The 21486-nt window shown below is 34.8% G+C and overlaps 1 protein-coding gene across 1 annotated transcript in view; it reads right to left on the bottom strand.

The window, feature by feature from the left end:
• Window positions 1–21486, bottom strand: part of CYP7B1 (cytochrome P450 family 7 subfamily B member 1) — a 203036-nt gene that overhangs the window by 21202 nt on the left and 160348 nt on the right. The window contains exons 2-4 of the mRNA XM_081265965.1: window positions 16269–16405; window positions 7279–7866; window positions 6605–6811 (exon numbers count right to left, since the gene is read on the bottom strand). Of these exons, the coding sequence (XP_081122091.1) occupies window positions 6605–6811; window positions 7279–7866; window positions 16269–16405 (932 nt within the window). The remainder of the gene's footprint in view (window positions 1–6604; window positions 6812–7278; window positions 7867–16268; window positions 16406–21486) is intronic.

Below are 21486 nucleotides of genomic sequence, written 5' to 3'. Positions count from 1 at the left end.
CTATTCCCTGAAAACCTTAAAAGAGCATGCTACAGGGATACTGCCACATCGATGTTCATAGCAGCACAATTCACAATAGCTAGACTGTGGAACCAACCCAGATGCCCTTCAATAGATGAATGGATAAAAAAAAATGTGGCATCTATACACAATGGAGTACTATGCAGCAATAAAAAATGACAAAATCATAGAATTTGCAGGGAAATGGATGGCACTAGAGCAGATTCTGCTTAGTGAAGCTAGCCAATCCCTAAAAAACAAATACCAAATGTCTTCTTTGATATAATGAGAGCAACTATGAACAGAGCAGGGAGGAAGAGTAGGAAGAAAAGTTTAACATTAAACAGAGACATGAGATGGGAGGGAAAGGGAGAGAAAAGGAAAATTGCATGGAAATGAAGGGAGACCCTCATTGCTATACAAAATTACATATAAGAGGTTGTGAGGGGAATGGGAAAATAAACAAGGAGAGAAATGAATTACAGTAGATGGGGTAGAGAGAGAAGATGGGAGGGGAGGGGAGGGGGGATAGTAGGGGATAGGAAAGGTAGCAGAATACAACAATTACTAATAGGGCATTATGTAAAATTGTGGATGTGTAACCGACGTGATTCTGCAATCTGCATTTGGGGTAAAATTGGGGGTTCATAACCCACTTCAATCTAATGTATGAAATATGATATGTCAAGAGCTTTGTAAGGTTGTGAACAACGAATAAAAAAAATTAAAAAAAATAAAAATGTGTAAAGACAACTCTCATGCCATTTTCTAATTGTGTAAAGACAACTATCATGCCGTTCTCTAATTGTGTGTCAGAGATGATATGGTAGTCAGTCTTTTGATGCGCTAGATGAATTCAATTAGCCAATGTGCCTCTTAAAATGTGGCAGAACTGGATGTACTATTTTAATTGAAAAAGTAGAGAGGAATTCTTCTGTGTCCTAAACACCAAACGTTAACTGAAATTTCATGGGAGTAGAAGAGGAACAGATTTTGAAATAATATCTTCCTTCACTGGCTTGTTTTAAGCTTTCTGATATCCCAAGTTATCTGAAGTCCTGGCTGCCCATTAGAGTCACGTGGGATTGTTTAAAATAAATACTCCACCCCTGCCAATGGATTCAGAACCACTGCATTAACTAAAACCTTGAAATTACTGGTTTTGAAAGTTGGCTGTGCGTTTGAATCATATCAGGATTTTATAAGGCCATCAGCCCTCACCCCAAAACAATGAAATTTCTGGGGGCAGGACCAGGACAACTAATTTTTAAAGAAGATGATTCCAATGATCAATCAAGCACGAGAATCATGGCTTTGCACTGGTTTCTTCAAAGCCATACATTTCCTTATCATGTTCTCTTGCAATTTCATTTTAGATCTACATACAACAATCTGCTACTTTAATTCTTTTTTTTTTTAATATAAATTTTCAGGCTTTATTTTATTTTTTTTTTATTGATTATTTAAAGCATTACATAGCTCATGATATATCATCTTTCATACATTAGACTCAAATTGTGTTTTGAACTCCCATTTTCACCCCAAATATAGATTGCAGAATCACATCTGTTACATATTCACATTTTTACATAATGCCATATTAGTGTCTGTTGTATTCTGCTACCTTTCCTAACCCCTACTATCCCCCCTCCCCTCCCCTCCCCTCCCATCTTCCCTCTCTATCTCCCCTGCTGTTGTACTTTAATTCTTATTAAAATTCCCCTCAAATTCTTTCAGCTTCTGTTCCCATCATTCACTATCTTATAGAATCTTTTTAGCTTTGTGCTACAATGAAAAATTGATAAAGATCCAAATCAGTGTATTTTGGTTTTTTTGCTAATGCTTCTTTGTATTACCTATAAAAATCTCACTGCCTACATTGTTAAGTTTCTGAATTCATCCCTTCTCTCCAGCCTAGAAGATCCTTCTTTGTATTACCTATAAAAATCTCACTGCCTACATTGTTAAGTTTCTGATGGCTTCCCTTTTCTCCAGCCTAGAAGATCCTGACTTAAAGTAGAATTTATACCCGGTCAATCTTCCTATCAAAAGAGATAATCTTCAACAAATGTCACAATTGTCTAATTTAGGTAAACTTTTAATTTTTTAAGTATACAAGTATTTTATAATACTGAATGAGCCTTTTCAAAACAATAGTCATAATTGGGACAAGCATACCACACAAGTGTAAGATGCTAATAATAAAGGAAACTCTGGGGAGGTATATAGGAACTCCTTCTACTGTCTAACTTTTCAGTAAATTTAAAACCATTCTAAAATGAAAAGCTTATTTATATTAAAAAATACCCAAAAGATTCTAATGGCAATCTCTAGCTCTGTCCTAACCCTCAAACCCTGATGCATTTGAAAATAAGTAATACATATCTTGTAAAAAATAGAGCTCAAGATCTCTGGTCCATTTCTAGAGAAATTTTTTCTGAGGTTAACAGTGATTATGGTCAGGCAATGAAGTCAAGTAGACCTGGCATCAATTTCTGGATCTGCTCCTGTCTAGTTATATGATTGGGGTTGACTAAATAATATTGTTGAACTATACTACCCAATAGTTAAATAAAAATAGTAATATCTGAGAATCAAGTAAGCTAAATGCATGAGTTACTTAATGTATAGTGAATTATTAATATTATCAGTCTAGGGATGAAAGAAATATCACCTATATTTTCTTATCCTGAAGCTAAAAATTCAAGTAACTCTATAACAATTTGGCCCACATTTCCTGATCATATACACGTGCATATCATGGCTGGCTTCATAGAGTCAAGATACAAAGGATTCCTCTCCCCTCTCAGTTGCAACAATAAAAAGGATTCCAAGGGCTCTGGGATCAGACAGATCTGAGAAGAAAAACGTGGTCATGGTCATGGTCAGAAAACCTAAGTGCAAATCCTTCCTCTCTCTTTTACCACCCCCCACTCCATTAGGCAAGTTATTTAGACCCTGAAAATTTTCTCCTTTATTATAATAATGACAAAATAGCAGTGCCCATATTCACTCAGAGTATCTTGGTGAAGATCACATGAAATAGGTCTATAAAATTGCACTGAAATATTGAAATCATGTATACATTCACTATGATAATGTTTAATGATGATTATTATTTCTTATTAAAGGACCTTTACTTTTTCTAACTGATCTTTCATTTCTGGGTTCCTCCACCCTACTCACCCCAAATGCTCACAAGCAATGGGTTTAAATATCTTTAATAAAATTTTGAGGGGGGAATCAGCTCAGGCTCATAATCCTAGAATTATAATAATTTATGATCTCCTTTAAAAAAAAGCATGACAGGTTTAGCCTAGTTCTTGTTTTACAGAACCTTCTTTTATTCCAATATCCCTCAAAGAGACCACATTTGCAACTTTGCTCAATTTCAGGATATATAATCAAACAAAATCAGGTGACTACAATTTACCCGAGCTGTTGAGGAGTTATAATTTACCCGAGCTGTTGAGGAGTTATAATTCACTTTACCTTATATGTTAACCTAGAATTATTTTTGCTCTTTTTCCAGATGATGCATAGAAAAAAAAATCCCTGTGGGGTAAGGCAGACCTGAATACAATGTTTTGGTTCACAAGTAATTGAAAAGGAAGAAAACAATATCAACTCTGGAGGGATGTCATAGAGGTTAAATATCATTTTGGTGATAACAATAGGTAACATTTATTGAATCTATACTGTGTTTGATTCAACTGTTATTTATATCCAATTTTCAGATAACCTGTGAGATTATTTGAAATTATCAAGATTACTTGCTATCAATTTATCAAAATTTCAATTGTGAGATCTTTGCTTTCCTTGTGTTAATATTTTTCTTATCTTTACCTTTCAGAATCATGTTTTATCCTTTTCTTTTCCTGTATTTGAAACCTGGAGTTCTAAATACTTATACCCAGACTTTTCCTAATGAAAAACACTTAAAAAATTCTTACTTTCCTCACAGAGTTTTTCAACATCCATTCTTTCAGCATCTTTTCCTATTGAGATCTTGACACCAAGTAATAGTTATCTGAAACTTGTTGCATTTATTAAGTTAGTCTACATTTTATTTAAACTTGTAGAATTTTTTACTAAACATTGATAAATAAGAATTTTTAGTGAGGTCATGATAAGTGAGTACCCTTCATTTGATAAGATGAATAAAACAATATAAAACAATATACTGTCATGTTTTCTTTGTCTAAAAGAAAAGAGTAGAATGATTGTGAAAAGTGATTCTCAAGAGCATTGGAAAGAGCTGGGCATGGTGGTACAGGCCTGTAATCTCAGTGGCTTCTGAGGCTAAGGCAGGAGGATCACAAGATCAAAGTCAGCTTCAGCAATTTAGCAAGGCCCTAAGCAACTTAGAGAGACCCTGTTTCCAAAAATAAATAAATAAATAAATAAATAAATACATACATACATACATACATACATACATACATAAAAATGGCTGGGGATGTGCCCCTGGGTTCAATCCCTGGTACCAAAAAATGCATTGGAAAGAAAGCACTGATGTATCACACAGTTCATGCTCCTTTGATAAAGAGTAATACTGTGATCAACCTATGACTAAATGTAGGGTCATCTGTTGTTTAACTGATTCATTAAAAATCTATTTCAATCTCATTAACCTTATATTTGTGAGTAAACTCTTTTCTAGGTGATAATGCACTCCAATGTTTTAAAGTCTCATAATAAACAACACTGGTCTTTGCTGGTGACCAAGTTCACAATGAGCTTTGTAGCTGCTGAAGGCATAATGACCTTTGAACAGGTAGATCTCAACTCACTTGGAACTTTCGTGGTCATTCACTGAGTGATGGTAGGGGAGCTATATATTTATGAGGGCTCCAAGTACAAAAGAGTCCAGGTCCATCTATTGAGTTAAAGGAACCCAAGTTACAACAGTAGAACTTGCAGTTTCTTCTGATCAAATAAATTCAAACATTTCTGTTTTGATACTATGATTTAAAAATATCTTTTTGTTTCAATGACAAGGAATTGAGAACAAAAATAGAGTTGATGAGTTTCAACTGAATTTTTAAGAATTATTATTAGTACAGAAGACAGATACACATTCCCTGAAGTTTATTTGCATGACTTCCCTATATGTATCATCTTATTCATATGATTCTATGGAAATTCCTTGAACATACAGCCAATGCAATCTTAAAATTTTCAAGAAACCGTAAATCTTCTACCCAGAAATACAAATACAATGTATCCAAACAGAGATAACCACCCAGAATTTTACAAAAATATTGTGCATTTCTGGCCAGTTTGCTTTCTGCCACTGCCTCTGACGGATCTCAGCCTGACCAGTGGGAAAAATTTCTACAACACTTGGGCCATTATTCTCAATGCCAATTGGTGGTCAACTATGATCAAGACTGGGAGGGCCTTTATTCTCAGAAGTTACCCTCAAAGAACCTGGGCGAATTTAAAAGATAAAAAGTTGAGACCAATATATGCTAAAATACTGGCCTACATGGTCAAAGGAGTGAAGTGATACAGATATATAAATACTTAATTCTGCATTTGTCCAAAGGGACTTGGAATGTTGTGACCTAAAAGAATATCAGAGAATGAAATGCTAATATGGAGGAAACAGAGAATAACTCATTGATAAGGAGTTTAACTTTGAGAGTGTAAGTTCACTACATAATGATAATGAAGAGTTCTTCCCCAAACCTGTAAAGGTGAATGTGATCTTGGTGAATGTGATCTTGCTGTGATCTAGAGCTTATATTATAGATGTATAGCTTGGGCTGAGGATATAGCTTTGTTGGTAGAGTGTTTGCTTTCAATGCACAAGGCCCTGGGTTCAATCCCCAGCATGACAAACAACAACAACAACAACAAAAACTAGATGTATAGTCCATGTAGAAAACAAAAAGAACTTTGACTTATGGACCCCAACTGTGTTTGAAATGGGTATTCTGTACATCTCATGAATTATCAAATATTTTACAAAATAACAGTGTTTGACATGGGGCAGTTTGTAATTGTTTTTTTCTTCTTCTTTCCCTCCCTTCCTTCATTTTGTCCTCCCTGATTTTTTTTTTTAAAGTATGTTTTAATCATGAACCTACAGTAGAAAGGACATTTAGTACATTTTTGAGAACTACACACTTCTAGCTGTTTAAAATGTCCTAACCTGCGCCTGAAAATGCAGACACACTATTTTAAGGAAGAATAAATATGTTTTGTACACAAGTTGTCCCTCTGAAATACTTTCTTTTTCAATCTCCAAATCCTTTTCTTGTCAAGATAGTGCAGCAGTGTTTGGAAAGAATTAGCACACCAACAGATGCTTAGAACCAAATGACTTAATAGGCATAAACTTTTTTTTTTCCAAATAATTGCAAAGCTTTGGTTTAGCCTTTTGCATACCTTGCATAGTTAATTACCTAGGCCTTAATGTTTACATGCAATGAGAGTATCTACAGCCATAAACTACATAATTTATAATTGATGTAAATGGGTGTTATTATGTCAATTAGGCAGCTGTGTCCTCCACCTCTTGGTAAACAGCTATGAGTGATAAACTGAGTTTGCAGAGAGGTACATCTTTTCTTCATAACAGATAAAAATAAATTACCTAGGCAGACCAGGCTGTCCAATTGTTCTCTGGTGAGGTGGATAGAAAATCCAGATCCTTTCTTTTGACCTGTTGACTGCAGCAAACAGTCAATTTCGTCACGAAGTGCTTCCACAGCTTCTGGGTGCCGGAGAAGATAATACATTGCCCAGAACATGGCTGGAATCGTGTTTGTCACAGAGGCCCAGAGAAAGCCAAAATGATGTGCTGGGAGAAAATAAGTGAAAAGGAAGATTAATAGCGTTTATTACACTGATTAGATTTGCAGTGTGCTAATTAAAAGATGTTAGGACACAGACCCAGCCAAGGATCAGTGCATGCTAATGAGAACCAATAGGCTTCTGAAGTCTAATTTTCTGCTTAATGAGAATAGTTTAAAATGTAATGTGTGTGTGGTGGGGGGACAGGAAGGTGGGGGATGAGATAAAAGGAATAAATGCAGCTTAGTTATACTCTTTCTCATTATCATCATTAAGTATCTTGTTTTACCACCTCAGCAAAAAAAAAAAAAAAAAATCAATTATCACAGAGGGTTGTTTCAGAGTAAAACATTTTATCATTAGCCAATTAGAAAGAGCATAAAAAATTTCAAGGTCGCCATTTTGTCTTTTTATTTCAAAGGTCTACTGTAAATTATTTTACTTTAGGTAAGTAATCATTCAGAAGTTTCTTACCTCCTATTTCAAGGTCCTGAACCAAATATTGCTCCAGGATTTCTTGCCTCCTTTGCACAATTTCTGACTTTTCTTGTGTCTTTGCTAAGTTTTCTGATGTCAGGGAATTTATCAGTTTCTTCTGCAGAGCCTTGACATTTCCTAGAAGCTCAATGGGTATGTCAGAAATTAAGTATGTGAACTTGTCATCATATTTAAAAAGATTATCTTTCAGCTCACTGATAATCTTTTCCTTGTCTCCAGCAGGAATTTTTCCATATATGGCTGTAAACGTGACCTCAAATATTATTGAGCGGCAGAAGGTTAACATTTGTGCTGTGTTCCAATTTGTGGTTTTTAATAGTTCGGGCTCAAACATTTGTTTTAGATCCTGCAACATGTTTTCCAAGAGTATGTCCAAAGATCTGCCTTGCAAAAGTTGATAGGCAACATGAAGGTCATGAGCTAGATCTTCATTTCTCATGGACGTCTTGATGGAGAATGCTTTCTCTGAAAGTTTTCTAGAAAATATATCAAAGCTTAATTGTTTGTGGTTTTTCATTACCAATGGGTACTGGAAAGGGTCCAAAATAAATGTTATGTAGTTCCCTAAAAAAAGAAAAAAAAAAGAAAGGAAAAGGAGGAGGTGGAGGAAGAGGAGAAGAAATTAAGTTTATTTAGTGGCAAAACAAAAATATATATCTTAAGTTTGAAAATATTTTAATCAAAAATAGATTCTTCAAGTTAAGACAAAAAAACTTGATAAGAATTCATTTTATTCAAAGGTCTACCGCATGAAATGTAAGATGGTATTTAAAAAAAAACTCTAAAAGCTTGACGTTAAATATCCTAAATTCTTAGTGATCTTTTACATAATAATAGTACATACTTCCAAATTTATTATTTATTTATTTATTCATTGGTATTGGAAATTGAGCCCAGTGCTGCTCTACCACTAAGCTGCATCTCCAGCTCTCTTTATTTTGAGACAGGATCTCACTAAATCACCTGGCTGGTCTTGAACTTGTGATCCTCCTGTCTCAGTCTCCCACATATCTGGGATTATAGGCATGCATCACCACACTGACTTAATTCCAACTTTTAACTCAAGTATCTAGACATTTTAAATATCCTTTAATCCCTATTCACATAATCCCTTGATGTAAACACTTGTCATTTACTCCCAATAAAACAAACGATACAACAAATTGGTTAGATGCCATTCAATTACTGATTATTTAACTTGGTTGATGTTATCTTAGTTTGATCAGATACAATAATTATACTTAATAATTAATACTCAATAATCAATTATTAATTCAAATAAATGAAAATACCACATGCAGTGGTCACTCAAAAATAAACATCTATGATTTTGGAACATGTTCAGGTCACATATTGAATTGTGATAAGCACTATATCACAGACCAGAATCCATCCATTCATGCACAACATTTATTGAGACCCAGACATTTGGTTATATTCTTTTCCTCTTGAGATATAAAGATATAAAGAAAGCATTGTGTTGTGATGGATAGTGATATAGCAGAGGTGTAAACACAGTGGAAGGGGAGCAGGAAGTGGAATTTGTTCCAGTTTGCTTCCTGTTTTCAGCAAGGGTTTCTTGAGGGAATAATATTTATCTTTTCTACACATCAGTGTTGCCAAAATTTATCTGATTAAAAAACTAGGGGTGATTATTGATAACACTAACTCCTGTAAGATTTCGATTCAGAATGCTCGGAAGAGAGGCTTACAAGTCTCTGTATGACAAGGTCTTCAAGGGATTCTTATAAGGAGGTACCTTTGAGGAACAGTTTGTCTCACAGTCTGTTCCTCAAAACTGGCAAGGACCTTGGAGAGTTCCTAACTCCACCCCTACCGTGATCAGTTGAGCCAGCTTAGGAAGGACAAAAGAGGTAGAGTCAAGGTCATGCTGCCATTTTTAGTGGCTGCCATTTTTAGTTACAGAGCCTGGACAAGAAGTTCTGCTCTATGAACTATGCTTTTCTTCCTGCAGTGCTAGTCTCTTTTCACTAGAGTACTGTTTTTTTTTTTAAAATATTTATTTATTTTTGTTGTAGTTGAACACAATATCTTTATTTTATTTATTTATGTTTATGTGGTGCTGAGGATCGAACCCAGGGCCTCGCATTTGCAAGGCCAATGCTCTACTGCTGAACCACAATCCCAGCCCTTGAGTGCTGTTTTAATATCCCTTCCAATTAGAAATACTGTACAGATAGTATTTAATAGTGACATGTGAGAAAGCCTTTTCTATCTATACAAAAAATAAAAACTTTAATTTCTAATTATTTATTGTCTTCATTACCACCCCACCCCATTTTCTTAGACGAAGAACTTCTCACTTGTTATTTATGGAAACTCAAATGGCATTACAGAAATTAAATTCAATTTGACACAAGATATTTAGGATAAAGTGTTGGGATAATTTTCAACCAAATCCTGGAAACAGGATAAATGTGTTCTTCTTCTTCAATTTTATAGTTTAAGTTTTTAATATACATGAAAACACATGTGTTGTGATTTATTTCTTTAAAAATTAGTCATATGACTTGAATTTTGTTTACTTCATTTCCCCTTGATTCATTTAATAAAGTAAGCCAAATCAGGAATGAGGGTAAAGCTGGAAGTGGCTACTCGTTCTCATAAGATATCAAAGCTGCTGCCTTACACAAAGTGAATTTTCCAACCTCCCTGGGGAGAGCAAAAAGGACTCAACTGGATTTGGGCATACTTTATGACACCTGCTTTACTATGGAAGCTTAATTAAATAAAATTGCCAGCATCTGCCTGACAAATAATTTCTTTTTAAAAAGTCAATTCTTTTAATTTTGCAAAAAATCATAATTTTAGGCACAAAAGTATATTTTCACAGGTGGTAATTCATACTTTTCTGTTTTTATTAAGTGAAAGAATTTTGCTCAATACTGATAGGATTATTTAAAATTATTCCCTAAAATTCAGAGTATATAAAAGGTTTAATTTGTAAAACACACAAACTTTTAGAGATTATTTTGAATTTTTTCCTACCAAATTTCTACATTCATCTAACTCTAAGTGGAAAGACAAAAATATAATCAGATTGTACATTATACACACACACACACACACACACACACACACATCCTCATAAGGTAGAGGATGTATGTATGTTTTTGTTGTCTACAATTCATGAGAAATAGACACATTCTTTCTCTGCCCCTTCTCCCCCATGGGAAGAAAATATGAGGCTCATTTCAAATAAAAGAGATAAATGTTGCCTGTGGAAAAATTGATTCAGTTTAGCAACCAATTATTAATGTATTTTTTAAAAAAGCAATTGTTCATATTAAGATCTTTTGAAAAACCATTACTGACTAGTTTAAATCAATGTGCAGATAAAATTCTCAACTCTCATCTTCTCAAGGCTCTTTTCACCCTAGGATCTGCATTTTCCTCTTTCTCATTCTAATTTTAATTTTCTTCAACATCAAGGCCCTGCTTTTTCACCTTCTATCTTTCTGATTGAGATGAAGATTGCTTTAGAAGTAGATGTTTTGATTTTCTGGATTTTTACTTTTCAAGTGGGTTTGGAAGCACTAATAACCCTGGAGATGGTAACTGGCTTTCCAACTTTTAATCTTCAGTATAAACAATTTAAGCTAAGTTTTCCAAAATTAATATTAATTTAAACCATCTGTCCACCATCTGCTAATGTGAGATGCAAAAACCAGAGTTTCTTTGTGATCTTTAATCAGACAGTTAGGAAAACACATATACATTCATAAAATGAATTTAAATTTCCTAACAAAGGAAATCTTCTGAAAGTTATTTTGAAGGCTATGTATTCTCGGAGCAAAATTAACTTCTGCTCCAGTGTGATTTTATGTAAATGAATGCCAAGTGTCAACAGGCATGTTGCCTAGTTCACAGAGATCATAAGGTAGAGGAATATCCTTTGCCATGTTTTCAAAAGAGAAGAGAATGCTGTCAGCAGTTGATATGAAATATTGATTTAAAGAATTTCAGAGTTTGTCTGAAATATAAATGTCCAAATGGGGCCCATGTCCATCCAAATACAATATTAAATCATTCTTCTGAAAATTAAATTTGAAAGGGCAGATTTTTGACATCTTCCTTGCCCATTATTTCATTCTTGTCCCTTTCACGGAGCTGATGGGGCCGTTTTAGATATTAATTCTAGCATTCCTATATAACCCGTACATGATCCCTTCACTAACTCAACAGTCTTTTCTCTTCCTTCAGGACTAGTCCTCTAGGAGGGGTAAAGCTGCAAGATTCAAAGAACGTCGATAAAACTATTTTAAAACATCTAGCTATTCACCCTAATATATTATATATAGGAAGTTTGACATCTGGATCATTATAAATTAAATTTTGATGTTTTCATGTCTGATATTGGGTGCTATATAGATACATAGCCATGGGAATTCAAAGCAACTATTTGGCTGCTTGGGATAGAAATGCCCAGTAAATAAATATGAGATAAAGTTTAATTTTAAAGAAATTTTCCACAATTATAAACTTTTAATCTCTGTGTTTAGCCAGTTCTTTAATAAATTTTTTAAATTTTAAAACTGAAAGTATTTGTTGGGGGAATGGAATATGAGTCAACTTTTTATTTTATGAGGATAACCACCTTTGCATCCTCTCCCTCTTATTAGGGAGATTTCACTAGCTGTTGACAATGATGTGCAGTGGAACTTCACTGGGGTGACATCTAGGGAAAATGATTCCGCTGCACCACCACACAAAATCAATTAGAGAACTATTTTCTGCGACAGGTCACGAATTTACGTGGTTTCTCATAAAAAGATGTACCTTTTAATTTCTTTATTAAGATGACATCCGTGTCCCTTGAGACTTTTGGGGATGACAATCATTTGCTCATGCTGCAAGAATGTACACTCATGGAAATCACATTATGGGACAAGGGTGGAAGACTTTGTTCTTCATTTTCTAAATGAGATACTTGGCAAACTGATCATTGAAATCATGCACATTAACAGGATTTCTTGACAGGAACTTATTCAGATTCTACTAAGAGCAAAAGGAAAGCAGTGGTACCTATTCAATTGTGGTTGTCTATTATTGAGTTCAAAAATATAACCATGCTTAAATTATTTAGACACTAGAAATTCAGCAAGCTTCTCAGAATTTAAGATTAAGATATCAAGTGTCAACAGAAATTGGTTGTTTTTTGAAAAGTGAATAAAGTTATTCAAATCTGCCACAACTTTCTGCTGAATCATCTTAGTTAACATTTATATCATGTCCTTACAAAAGGAAAGATGAAGTTTTCAGTAATTTTTTGTACCTACTCATTGGAAACATGAACTTACCTTTGTAAAAGTAACAGTAACATTTTTTTTTTAAAAAGTGAAGGATACAATTTTTGGCATCACGAAGCCAAAAATTTACTTACAAATAAAGAAAAAAAAAAGCACCAGCTGTGTCTTAGGGTTTATATCATTGCATTTCATCAGCTCTAAGGTATTAGGAATTTTCCCCATCAAATATTTATTGTGACTCAATCAGCACTGAGCTCTGGACTAAATGTTGGTAATAGAGGACCTAACAAGTCCTCTATAATGAAGGGAGAATCAGCAATAAATTCAGAATGTGTTACATGCTCTGACAGCAGTAATTCCAGGAGTAATTGGACCCTGAAGAAGAGATACCAAGGGTGAGATGGCCACAAAAGGATTGGAGGAGGAAGTACCATGAGACTAAGGCCTCAAAAGATGAGTCTGTGTCAATCAGGTGAGAACAGAATTCTAGCAGAAAGAGTAGCAAGGGAAGACACAGAAGCCCAAAGGCCACAGTATGTGAGGAAGAAAATCCCAACAAGATGGTATATTAATGGTATATTAAGCACAAGGCAAGCAGTAACAAAGGACAGGATTGGAGAAACAGGTGGAGATTGTTAAGTTATATATCACAAGTCCTCTTTTTCTACGATGCATGATTTTTTTTTTAATTGATACAGTTCGTGTGCATCTTTATTTAGTATTTTTTATGTGGTGCGGGGGATTGAACCCAGTGTCTCACCTCACACGTGCTAAGCAAGCTCTCTACCACTGAGCTACAACCCCAGTCTGCATGGATTTTTTTCCATTGCCATTCTTTCTGAAATTTGAGTCTATGTGATTATTGATGGAAGAAATCTGCTGGCTGCCAAGCAAAATAATAAGCTGTGATAAAACTCAGACATCCTGTTCATTGGAAAACTCAACCATATTGATGAGGTTATCTAGTTGAACCCTGAACCATACTGATGAGGTTATCTAATTGAACCCTGTTTGGATTGGATATAAAGTGTCCCCCAAAGCTCCTATGCTAATGTAAGAATAGTCAATGGTTAATTGATCAGATTATGAGAACTGAAACCTAATCATTGACTTAATCCATTGGGTGAATTAATACTTTGAATGAACTAACTAGGTGGGACATGGCTGAAGAAGTAGGTCACTGGGGGCATTCCTTTTGGGTTTTATGTTTTGGTACCTCACTCTACTTCCTGGCTACCATGAGCTGAGCAGCTTTTCTCCACTACACCCTTGCACCATGAAGTTTAGCCTCACCTCAGGCCCAGAGCAATGGAGTTGCTGCCCATGGACTGATCCTCTGAAACCATGAGCAAAAATAAACTTTTCCTCCTCTAAGCTATTTGTATCAGGTATTCCCATTTCAGTGAAAAAAGTTACGATCCTTCCTTCCTTCCTTCCTTCCTTCCTTCCTTCCTTCCTTCCTTCCTTCCTTCCTTCCTTCCTTCCTTTTCTTTCTTTCTTTCTTTCTTTCTTTCTTTCTTTCTTTCTTTCTTTCTTTCCTTCCTTCCTTCCTTCCTTCCTTCCTTCCTTCCTTTTTTTCTTTTCTAAATATTATGTTAAAATGGAAGAACTGAAATGAAGTCACTGTATGTATAAAAAGTCACCTCTGATACTCAGCAAAGTAATTATACAAAGAAGACATTACTGGCTCTCTAGGAAGGAAACATAAAATTTCAAAGCTGGTTAGAGGAAGATATAAGGGATGGAGCTAAGGAGGAGTTCTGTATAGAAATGGTATAGATAAGGGCTATTCAGAATCCATGGAGGAACCAGAAGGCCTGTGTTGAGGAAGCCAATTAGCAATAGAGTGTTTCAGGAAGGAAAAGAGATCAGTGATGTCAATGCAAGTAGAGAGGTCTGGTGATGAGGGTCCACCAATCACCTCAGCACAGCAGAATGTGGGTGGGTTAAGTTTAGGAGGGCTTAAGGAGGTAAGCAACTAGAAATAGCAAATGCAAAATATCTAGATGCAAAAGAGAAAAAAATAGAATGGAAAGTAAGTAGAAGAAGAATATAAGAGAAGTTTAAGCATGGTTATAAGGATAAGGAACCCAAAGGAAAAAAAATGGAGATATGTGTGTGAAAGGAATGGATTACAATGCAGCAGTCCAGAGAAGGCAGGAAGAAAGGACCACAGGATAGGAAGGGATTGTCTTGAACATTCTCTGAAGTTGGGGAAAAGTGGTATGGAGAGTTCTGAAACAGCTACTTGTAATAGGTACATGGAGCTCTGAGGAAGATTATACTTGATATTATCAATTATCTAGTTAAGGAAAGGAAAGAGTGTAAACAGTTAAAAGCTGGGGGCCCCAAAATAGTCTCTTCTTGCCCTCCCTCTGATAATATTCAACCATAAGGTGGAAGGCAAAGGAATGTGGGTAAGTCAGTCTGGAGAGATCAGTCTTTGGGATATAGATAGAAATTAAAATTAAAGAAATAGAATTGCTAGCCTGGGTGATAAACGGATGCTGAAGTCCCTGCACAAAGATGGCCACAGTCATTCCCTCCTGTCTTTCCACAGGAGCTCCTATGAACTGTGACTCTGTGGTTCCCCCAGGAGGAGGCAGAGTCTATTTCCCTGATCTTGAATTTGGGCTACTCTGATTTGTGCTAAGTTACAGAATGTGGTAGAAGTGACATGATATCCTAGACCTCATGATACCCTGCAGCTTCTCGTCTTGCTCTCTTCAAACACTAATTGGCAGGTGAAGAAATTTTCCTGGGGATGAAATATCACATGAAGAAGGAAGCCCAGGCAGCATGAGAGGAGACCATCTTGGACCCTGCAGTCCCACCCAGCAGCCAGGTGACTCAGGCAAGAACAGTTGCTTTGAACCATAAAAATTTTGGAAAGATTTGTTAGGTAGCAATATTTGATCTCAAAAGAGGAGGGGCTAAGACCATTTCAAATACTCTTTTCAACCCTATGATTTGGGGGTGTGTAGGAATCTTACTGTTTGTTTATTAAAGTAAATATTTTTATTAATGTTTGAAGAAGAATGAAAATGACAAATATAATCCAGACTACTCTTTGCTAGGAATCCAAGGGTGGAAGAATGAGTATGTGGAACACTGAGGATTTTTAGGGCAGCAAAACCAAACTGGTAGATGCATGTCATTATGCATTTGTAAAAACCCAAAGAACAACACAGGAGAAGTTTCTAATGTGAAAAGTGAACCTTAAATAATGTACCAATATTAGCTAATCAGTTGCAATGAATGTTCACACTTATACAAGATGTTAATAATGGGGGAAAGTGCAAACAGGGGAGAAAGTGGGTATCTGGAAACTCTTTGAGTTATCTGCTAAATTTTCTGTAAACCTGAAACTGTTCCTCAAAATAAAGGCATTCATAAACAGTTACACTTAAGCTCTTTAAAAAAAAAAAAACCTCTTAAATCTAAGCCAAAACCAAACAAAATGATGAATGAAGGCAGAATTGTGGGTTTTCTCTAGGTACTAACAAGAGAGTCTGTAATTTGTTCTTTTAAGGCGATAAGAACATATTCAAAAACATGGTATAATTTTTCATTAGCTCTTCAATAAAACAATGTTATATGAATATTCCATATTTTGTGTGCAGAACCATATAAAGTCATTAAAGATAACATGAGAAATTAAGCCAAACTCAAGGTAATCATGGAAATGCTTTTTACCTCCAAGGAGAATAGTGAATATGTCACCATGTTGCATTTGGAGAAATTTCATGTACCCTAAGGGATCTTTTTGTAAGTTGAAGGCTACTCCAAAATAAGGAAGCCAGCCTTTTATCAATGGAGGCTCACCAGGTCTCCTATAAATAGAAAAAAAAGAAAGAAAATTAAATCATTCTTATTTTAATACATATGGGTTACTTGTCCAGTCTAGAATTGTACTGCATAGATCACACATCTTCTTTCAACTCTCTTCTTCAATGATTCTTATATAATCATACATGCATTTATTGATCTCCCCCGGTACATGTGGCTCTGGGGTAGGCAGTTTAATTCACAACTTTTATTGAGCAAGTTTGAAAAATTTTGTCTTCAAGGCCTGAACGACTGCTTGACAAGTAAATCACAATCTGTTTTCTGTATTTCATATTAAAGTTCCCATAATTATAAGTAGGCACTTGTAGACTTAAAGAATCTGAGACTAAGAGGTTCTCTAGGAAACCAAATCAAATGTTTGATGTAATTTATTCTATAGGAATAAATTGTCAGTTTGGTATAAGGCTGAAAAACAAATGGTCAACTGCTTGCTTTTTGGTCTTTCATAAGTCATGCTATAAATGCTGTCTGATGAACTTAATAAGACCCAAACTTAGTTTTGATTAACATTTGTGATTTCCTACCCCATGCTTTCTGAGGACTAGGCCTAATTTAACATATGGTTAAACTGCTTGTTGGAAATCAAAAAATAATACGTTTTGAATATTGATCTTTTTGTTTCACATTAGCACAACATGTTTATAAGTGTGACTCCTTCAAACTAAACACACCTCATTCTAAATCCTAACCTGTGCGTAGGCATTTAGGTCTTTCCACAAATATAGAATATAGTTGTTTTAACCAGAAGAAATTTTCAATTATATTCTTATACATAATGGTTTAGGGAATGATGTGTTATAGGATTTGAAGTTTCTCAAATCACTTATATGCACTTAACACACTAAATATGGTGTGTTCTTTAGTAAGAACAAGTGATATTTAAGTATTTATTGTGAGATACTTCACTGATTTGATTGATCAAAAAGTTTCGAACTACATGGTACCTTGGGGGGATTTAGTGCTCCTTCCTTCCTTCCTTCCTTCCTTCCTTCCTTCCTTCCTTCCTTCCTTCCTTCCTCCCTCCCTCCCTTCCTCCCTTCCTCCCTCCCTTCCTTCCTCAAATAAGGGATTTCAATCTGAGAGGTCAACAAACTGGGCTGAAGTCATGAAGCTACTCAATAGCAGTGGGTGCACTGGGATGTAAGTCTTGAACCCCACGGCTACACTCTAGACCTCCAGGAACATTAGTCAGTTAACCTGTGAATCTGGCCAAAAAAAAAAAAAAAAAATCTAAGCAGTTCCCTGCCTGAACTGACAGACACATTCAATAAATTGCACCGCCCCTTGAATCTGAGAGCTCTTGCTGTGCGCTGGGTGTGAGATGTGGGTATTTAGTTGCCAAAGTAGCACTCTTTGTCATCAGATGTCAATTAGATTGAAATTGCAGAATCAGAAGAGAGACACATAATAATCTTGAAAAGTATTTTGAGCTATAGAGAACAATGAAAACCTCAAAATTATTTCCATAACATATATATTTGACATATTCTTTTATGAAGCTTTTTAAATTGAAACTGCAAGTGAATACAATTGTTAAATTTCACTAATGTGCTTTTTTAATCATATGAAGTGTTCTTTAAAATAATATGAATTTAACTACAAGTTTCTTCTTTTTTGATCTATGATCCCAGCAAACCTGCACTTTGAAATTTCTTCCTAGTCATTCATTTGGTGAACCAAATCTGATTGAAAGTAAAAACAAAACAAAACAAAACAAAACAAACAAAAATGCTATTTTTTTTTATCCTAGAAGGGATTAAAACAAATATTCAGAAGAACTCTGATTCTCTAGTCCATCTGTGAGATGACTTATGGTACATGCAACCCATTTTGATTAATCACAAGATATTACTAGCTCAGATCTCATCAAAGACCAAGATTATGATCATACTAGCATGGACTTTTATGGAGCTGGATTAACCCTATCAGAAGCTTTAATTTTCCCACAACCCAACATGGCAGAATTAAGCTTAAAAAATAAATGTCAGCTGTTTCAGGGAGAAAAATTAAAATCTATCACAGTTGTGATAGAAATCAAGAAAAGATCCTGCTTTCTTCTTTTAAAAGCAATTTATCTCCATGATAATTTTAAAAAACATGTTGTTGAAATGTTTCAATACATGTCCTGAGAAGCAGGAAAATAAGAAACATTGCATAGAAATGTAGGTGTTATTCATCATAGTGTTTTTCCTATTATTTTCTCAAATATAGCCTTTAGCAATAAAGACTTGCTTTTTTGGAAAATATAAGAAAATCAAAAAAAATTGTAAAATTTTATATTCAAAGATTATATGATTGGACAGCAGAATCCACATGCTGGAAACTGTCATAGTCCATGTGCTAGCTGTCTCTGACCCTTTTGAATTTGTGAGTCATCTGCTTCACAAAACTTCTTTTCAAAGTATTAACTCTTTTCCTTGGTTTACTTTTACAGTGTTTGGTGGAAGTTTGCTTGAATGTTGCGTTGTGACTACAATTTAGAAAGGGCTTTTTTTCATATTCTAATTTATTGCAACTAATGACATCTTCTATTCTGTCAGTCAGTCAAAAGCCATATTCTTCATGGAGCTTTCGTAGTGGAAGAGCATGGGGCTCAGAAATCCAAGGGAATATTAATTTTCAGAGTTAGGGAAGCACATTAGGAAGCCATTTTATTGCTGCAAAGATGAGAGGGTCATCATTTCTTACAGCTGTGTTTATTTTGGCAGCAGTAAGCTGAACACTATTAAATACCATGTCACAGCAATGCTTAGTTTCAGGAAAAAAATATACTGCTAGTTCAACTTATGATCCATTGAAGACAGATTACAAAAATCTGTCCTCATCAGTATATTTGTAAAATTTGTATAGGGAGGGAAGACATCCCATAATGACCCAGAAAGGCTGTTGACACATGGCAAAGTGCAAATACTGCTATTTGTCTCCCTCATGCACTATAACTTTGAAAATAGAACACTATCCACTACTGAGTGAGGATACAGCCTTAGTTCTTGTTGTGGATAATCAAATCTCAAAACTTTAAAGAAACAGGCTGTAAGGTAATGGTAGGTTAAAAAAAAAAAAATCTACGGCCCATACCCTCTCTCAATCTCACTCAAACAAAACAGACTTCCTCAAATCTTCTAATTGTATTTAAGGAACTACAAGCACACATCAAAGAAATTATGCAAATTAGAGCTTATCAATGTTCTCAACCCTAAATTCTACGAATATACCATTGCATCAGGACTTGCAATTTCTTCCATGAACATGGTAGGACACATCTATAAGTTTATGCAAACTATCAAGTAAAGTTCAAATTTATCTGGGAGTAAAAATTGGAGAAGATCGTAAATACATAGAATGACTACAAAATACAAATGATGTTTAAGACATGTCCCTTTGGTTAAAAAGAAGGACATTAAAATGTAAAGGCATGGACTTATGCTAAATACTTGGTTTCTCATGATATTTGAAATTCATCCTTATGCTACTTTTGTAGGTAAATACATAGGTTAAAAAACATGGCTAATGGCTATTGCATATTGTTCTTCTAGGCATTTTTAAGTAGAAGTGACTGAACTACTCTCACTGAAAATATTCAGTATTTCCTTTCATCACCAAAATATGAGCTCAATGAGAAATTTCAGTTCAGTTACGGAGAAATAAAGTTACAGGAAACCAGGGTTTGGGGTATCAAGGGGAAAAAGAAATAAGAAAGGAACTGGAAGGGCAGGGGACAAAATCATGCAGCTGATTCATGGCAAGCTAGCCTTACGGAGGATTTCCCAGTGCTTACACAAAGACAAACAGATATGAATATGAATGTATCTAATAAAGAAACTCAATTAATAGTTTATTTCCTGGAACAGAAAATACCAGATCCAGATAATCTCACTGGTGAATGCCAATAATCATTTAAGGAAGAAAGATACCTTTTTCTACAATCTCTTCCAGACAAAAGATGAGTAGTCTAATACCAGAACCAGACAAATATTTGCAAACAAGCATTATTAGAAAGGAAAATTAATAACTTTCAAAAAACATAGAGGCAAAAATCATCAACACAATAATAGCCAGTTGAATTCAATATGTATAGAAAGAGTTATATACCACAAACAAGTGGAATTTATTCCAGGTATTCAAGGTTGGCTCAACACTCAAAATGCCATTTCTGTAATCCACTACATCAACTGCATAAACAAATGGAGAGAAATTAGAAGCTTTACTATCAAGATCAGAAACAAGACAAAGATGTCCTTCTCACTATTCCTATTCAACCTAATTCTGGAAGTCCTAGGTAATTCGGTAAGATAAAAAATGATAAAAAATGAAAAATTAAAAGGCAGACAGACTTGGAAGAAAAATAACACTGACTTTGTTCACAAATTACATTATTGTTGATGTAGAAAATCTCAGAGTCAGAAATAACAATAAAAATCCTGAAACTAATAAGCTCTTATAGTCAAATCACAGAATACAGTGTAAGATGAATATACAAAAGTCAAAATTGCTTTTTTTATATACCAGCAATAAACAACTGATATTTAAATTAAAACACAGTACTATCACACTAGAACAAAAAGAAGTGGTATTTTGTTAACCCACTATGAAATTTATACTTAGGTATAAATCTAATAAAATATGTATAAAATCTATATGAAGAGAACAAAAACTCTGATGACAATAAAAACAAGAACATCTAAATAAATTATAAGAAGTCAATGTTCAGGGTACGAAGACTCAAATTTGTCAAGATATCAGTTCTTCCCAATTTGATCTACACAGTCCATGCACTGTCAATTGAAACCCTTGCAGGATTTCTTGTGAATATCAACAAGATGATTCCATGTAGGTGGAGAGTCAAAACATCCAGAACAGCCAATAGAATATGGAAGAAGAAGGAAGTGGGAAGACTTACACTACCTGACTTCCAGGCTTAATATAAAGTTATAGTAATCACGACCGTGTGGTATTAATACAGAACAGAGCAGGGAACCCAGACATAGACCCATATAAATATAATCAACTGATTTTTGACAAAGTAGCAGAGGCAATTCAAGTGAATAAATTATAGTCTTTTCAA

This window comes from Spermophilus citellus, assembly GCF_964194105.1.
Source record: "Spermophilus citellus genome assembly, chromosome: 14".
In the NCBI taxonomy this organism is placed as follows: Eukaryota; Metazoa; Chordata; class Mammalia; order Rodentia; family Sciuridae; genus Spermophilus; species Spermophilus citellus.
This window is presented reverse-complemented; position numbering and strand designations above follow the sequence as displayed.